This window comes from Solanum tuberosum, unplaced genomic scaffold (assembly GCF_000226075.1).
Source record: "Solanum tuberosum cultivar DM 1-3 516 R44 unplaced genomic scaffold, SolTub_3.0 scf00227, whole genome shotgun sequence".
Classification (NCBI taxonomy): domain Eukaryota; kingdom Viridiplantae; phylum Streptophyta; class Magnoliopsida; order Solanales; family Solanaceae; genus Solanum; species Solanum tuberosum.
In genome coordinates, this window is record NW_006239150.1 from 166,407 (window position 1) to 172,198 (window position 5,792).

General features: G+C 32.8%; 2 protein-coding genes across 2 annotated transcripts in view; one reads left to right on the forward strand and one right to left on the reverse strand.

Annotated features, from left to right (window-relative positions):
• Window positions 1–114: 114 nt before the first annotated feature.
• LOC102601971 (protein FANTASTIC FOUR 3-like) lies at window positions 115–1,360 on the forward strand. The gene has a single exon (XM_006356615.2). The coding sequence runs from the start codon at window positions 258–260 to the stop codon at window positions 1,074–1,076; it is 819 nt and encodes a 272-aa protein (XP_006356677.1). The 5' UTR covers window positions 115–257; the 3' UTR covers window positions 1,077–1,360.
• Window positions 1,361–5,280: 3,920 nt separating this feature from the next.
• Window positions 5,281–5,792, reverse strand: part of LOC102602633 (mitogen-activated protein kinase kinase kinase NPK1-like) — a 13,730-nt gene continuing 13,218 nt past the window's right edge. The window contains exon 7 of the mRNA XM_015313030.1: window positions 5,281–5,485. The gene's annotated coding sequence lies outside the window, so the exon portion shown is untranslated. The remainder of the gene's footprint in view (window positions 5,486–5,792) is intronic.

Below are 5,792 nucleotides of genomic sequence, written 5' to 3' on the forward strand. Positions count from 1 at the left end.
TCCCCATGTCCCCCACCCCCAAACACCCCCACAGCACACACCCATGGGTACTTTTGAGCACTACAAATTCAAGACCAAACCCCTCATTTTCTTTCATTCTTTGTTTGTCCTTCACAAAAACAAAGAACAAGAAAAAAATTAAACTCCCTAGCAACTTCAAAATTCTTTCTCCCAGTCTTTTAAAATTCCACAAAATTTCAACATTTTTTCCTCGATCTTTTCATACTATTTCCTACAATCAATTTTTATTATTCAACATGTCAACTATAGTTTATCAAGATTTCCAGTCATATTCTAACTCGAATATCATTGAAACAACTACGCTTAAGCTCAAAGTACCAACCCCAACTACTATAGTAGAAAATATCAATACTACTAACGAAAAATGCTGGAGTTCCGTTCAAAATCTCTCATCCATCAATTATTCGAAGGAAATGGAAAACTCTTACATACACAGGCTTAATGAACATAGCCTTGCATTATGTACTGAAAATTTGGGAAGTGAAACAGGAACTGATCAAGCCATTGACAACAACATTTTCTCATTTTCATCGCGAGAGTTCAAAACAGAGCAATCAAATTACAATAAGGTGATGAGTTATAAAAATACTCAAACCTCTCGAAAACTTCCACCTCTTTTAACAACGTTAAGAGGATCGAATTCTCTTCAATGTCGACCATACAGAGAAGGGGGTAGATTAGTCATTAAAGCAGTTGAGACCCCGCAAATACGTACCTACTTTCATGCTGAAAGAAGTAATGGCAGACTTAGGCTCTGTTTTCTGAATGATGGAACCTCTGTTCCAACGATCGATGAAGAGGACGGAGAAATGGAAGCTGAAAACGACGTATTTGAACGTGAAATTAACGATGACGAAGAACGAGGAGAGGAAGAGGAAGAGGAGGAAGAAGAAAATGGCCTGTACATGAAAAGGGACATGGATGGAAATAGTTATGATGTTGAGGCTGAAATTGGAATAGTGAATTGTCAAAGGGTAAGTAAGTGCAAGGAAGGAAGGCAAGGGAAAAAGACATTTTGTGATTGGAGGAACCCTTTATGGGTGACTACTTCCTAAAGTTTTTGTCTTTGGAACACATCAGTTTCTATTTTATTTTATTTTAAATCCATTTTTTTTAATCCTTTATGTCTCTCTCGTTATATTATTATGTTATATATCTTCTACTTGCATCATTATACTCACGGTGGATATAAGATTTCTATAACACAGATTTAACATTAAAAAAAAATTAGATAAAAGAAAGTGTTAAGCTAGAATCGATCATATGTACTTAGAGGGCCCAATGGGTAGCCATATATAGTTTAGGGCAATCGGACACTATTTGCTGAAAAATTATAGAAAAATTATTCAAATACACTTTTTTTTTTTATCATAATCTCTAAATTTCTTTACCATTTAAAATATCCTCAAAACTCCCCTCTTGGATACATAACTTCCCTCTCGTTGATACATTTCTCCCCTCTCAGATACATTCATTTTCCATGTATCCGGATCATATCCCCTCTCTGATACATCTCTCCTCTATGTATTCAGATGTCATATCCCCTCTCTGATACATCCCTCCTCTATGTATTCAGATGTCCTATCCCCTCTGATACATTCTTCACCTATGAATCTAGAAGTGCAGTGATGTATTCGGTAGTCCTTCACAATAAGAAAAATTATTTTTCATACATATATATTAAATCTTAAACACCCTTAATGAAATCTCTGACTTTGTCACTCCACATATTATTCTTACTTTGGCCCAAAGTAATTTTGAAATATTTCAACATGAAAGTCATCAAATAATCTTAGATCAATTTTAGAAAATATATACAGGTTAGTTTAACGGAAAGACCATGAATTCAAGTGTGCGGCACCATAAAATAAGGGATAGAAATCAGGCCGTGGAAGTGACCTACGAGCTAGTGACTGTTATTACAGTTAGTTTATAACATGGGAGTTGGGACCATGATCACGTTAAGTGCAATAATTTAGCAGGGCCTAGCTTAAGGATTTTGAACAATAGGTGCACATGACATGAACATGACCAGTTTCAACATTTACATTCTCACTCATGATTTTGGAGTTTTTGGATCAAAATTATTTGCCCGTATCACTTATAATAGTTAACTTGAAAGATTGGGTATTCAGAATATATTTTAATAATGACTACTCTTAATTAGTATAGACTGGGAGTTTTAATTGAGTTAAGTATTATTTAAGAAGTGTTCTTTTATTAGTAATTTGTATTTGACCAATATTTTTAAAAAGTATTTTGAAGTGTCAGAAATTTAAGAAAAAATAAATAAATCAAGGTACGTTGTTTTTATAGCCATGTTACACTTGCTGCACTTTTTGTGCAAATCTTGATCTGAGTATAAGTACAGTATGAGAGCTTGGTTGACCTGCAACATTTGGACTTCACTTTTCTATCTATTTTCCCTTCAGACTAAATATGTATTTGATATTTTTCATATTTGTATTTCCTGTTTTGTAGAGTTCTTGACTTATGTTGTCTGGTTTTGAAATTTTATGTATTACTTTCGTGTTTATTTATGATTTATTAGAAATGTGCACATTTTATGACTTGTAATTGCTTTTAAATGTTTACTTCATGTCTTTCAATAAGCTAAAACTTAAATTGATACGCCTACGAGGATAGAAGGTTAGTAGGGGTAGAATGTTGTCATAGGGTTTAGGCTTGTTAGTAGCTGTCGTAGTACTAGTTGTACACTTGTAGCTAGTTCTTGCTTGGTGTCTATCGTCTTATGTTGTTAATTTGGTTTCGATTAATACCGTACTGTTTTGTTGGTGTTTTTTGCTTTTCTTATTTCGTTGTTATGTGTTTCTTCATTGTATTCTTCTACTATTACTTGGGTTTGACACACTTGAACCGAGGGTCTTTTAGAAACAATCTCACAACCAGCACAAGATAGTGATAAGATCTGCATCACTCTACTTTCTGAAGACTTACATAGTAAGATTTCACTAAATATGTTATTATTATTGACCGTGGCCAAATAAGCTAACTTATACGTAGTAGAGTAATTATTTTCAACTTTCCATGGTTATTTTGGAGTGTGACACGGCCCAAGTAATAAACAAAGCAAATTGTATTAAAAACAAATTGAATCCCTTTGAAATGTGTAGTCCAAAAAGATATATTATACCCGTACTATGGTCTGTTAAACGTCGTTGTTAGTGCATAATTCTTGGATGACTTTTCTACCTTCAATGTTGGACCAAAAGAACGTAAATGATGCTAAAATTGGGAGCATTATTAGGCGCCATCAAAGTTTAAAGTAGGAAATTTTTTATTTTTTTTTTATGAAAAGGGAAATCCGCAATCACTATTCTTTGGGTGCGAACAGGGTAAAACCCCCGCTCCTATGCAATAGCTCGCAAACCACATAGGAGAGATAACCCGCACTAGGCAAGTCCGGTGCGACGAGCTCGACCCAGAAGGCAAACCTCTTACTTTCGAACTTGAGACCTCCAACATGGAAGTCCCAAGCGCAAACCACTGGGCCACCCCGAAGGGTGTAGGAAATTACCACCCAACATGGCAAAACATTAGATCTTAAAAAATTTAATATAAAGACTAAAGATTATAGCATGTAGCATGAAAATATCAAGACACAAAACTTACAAGTGTGCATTTAGTTTTTATTTGGTTGAGACAAATGTCACAGCCGACAGGTAATGTCAAATTGCAAAAGTTCCCAGGCCAGTAAGATAGAGTGTATACTGTATTTAAGAAATTTGCAATATTTAATTTGTCTCAAAAAAATAAGGCTTTATGCAAATCAAAATCGGATTAGTTGGGTCAATACGGGATATCAATTACTTAGTGATAAACCATAAAAATCATATAATGAATTAAGTGTGTGAACATTTATTTTTTAGTGTCATATCAAACTATCATGTGTGTGAATTTCTATCTGAACTATCATAAAATATTTTTAGAAACACACTATAACTATCCGTTGTTTACTTTTCCTATTTGAAATATCATCATTGTTCAACTAGGAAAAGTGAACAATTGATAGTTGAATTGTGTCTTGATAAACATTTAATGATAATTCAGATAAAAAACTCACAAACCTAATAGTTCAGGTATTAAAAAAACTGGGATAGTTTAAATATGTTTATGACGCTCACTCTTTAGAATACGATAGAAGTTGACAGAGACAAGTTATAGAATCCAACAAGACAGGATTCAAAAAGGGAATAAAAGTAGGATGTAAAACACAACTTTTGTTGTGATGTATTTATAGATTCAAAATTTCAAACAAATAACAGGAAAATTTGGGGTGCAACTGGAATTTTTGGTTAAATGGACAATTAGTGATGGCCTTCCTTTACTATCATGAGTGGCATCTAAATTAAAGTAATAATATGACTAGAGATTCTTGTAACCTCATACTAAAATATCTCCTTTGACCTAGCCTTTTTTTTCCCTTTTGAAAGATTCATCTTTTTACTCTCTTGGTAATCGAATCCACAATCTTAAGATTGAAGGTGAAGGATAATTATCATCTGAACAACCTCTTCATGTAATAGTGTATTAATTTGAAACCGCTTTAAAATAAAACAGGGATTTGGAATAGCAAATATTTGGCATGTGAAATAAGTGATCCACCGAAAAAACATGAGTCTATTATGAAATCGTCACATCTCTATATTGTTGAATTACTTTAAAATAAAATAAAATAAAAAGAGGATAATTAATAATCCTTTAATATTTCCTTCATTAAAAAAGAGGGAAGATCTTTGAACTACAACTTTTTCAACTTTTAAAAGTTAAACTTTATGAAATATTGCTTCGCTCCTTTTAATTCTCTAGAAACTTTAATATATATGATTCAAACTTCTTATTTTTTTAATTACATCGTCGTCGTTTTAAACAAAGGTTGATTCAAAATTTAATGTTATAACTTATCATATTTCTAAAATTTTGAGTTTAGATCTACTATTCCCACTTATTTTGGACATCAAAGGTAGATTTGAATATATATATTTTCTTTTTCCTCTCTTTTTCTTGGTGGTGGTAGTTTTCGACAAAGCTTACGTGTATAGCATACTTCCTAAGACTTTGTCAACAACCCAAAAAGGAGGTGTGACAAATTTTATCATTTATTTTCTAATTGCATAAAGGAAGATATCTGAGAAAGCCAATTGTAATAAGATGTTATAGGGTATACCCCTTTTTCCCTTTTCTTAAAAGAAAAAAATCAAAGGCATAGAACATCACAAGAGAAAGTGAGCTACTTAAATTTGGTTCAGATACCATGTGAAAAAATTAACATCTCAATCTAATACCTATAGAATTATGATTTTTTTAAAAAGTCAGCCCGGTGCACTAAAACTCCCGCTATGCACAGGGTTCGGAGAAGGACCTAACCAAAAGGGTCTAATTGTACAGTCTTACCCTTGCATTTCTGTCTGACGTTGTTTCCAATGTCTTTACCCTTGACCTCCTGATCACGACAACAACTTTACCAGTTACTCCAACAACTTAAGAATTATGATCTAAAAGAAATTTAGTTAGATTTTGCTTTTATGAGTTCACTTTGGTTTCAAGTTTTCATAAACAATTCAAACCTATAATTATACTTTCTGGAAAACTCAAAAGTATATCATACCTTCTTTTTTTTCTTGAACCTTAATTTACATACCCCTACTTCTATATGAACAAAATACTTTTTCTCAAAAAGGGCTAATGCGTGCTCTGTCTTATTCATACTTGTCTATTGTGCAACTTTATATGGATATTTTCCTCAAATC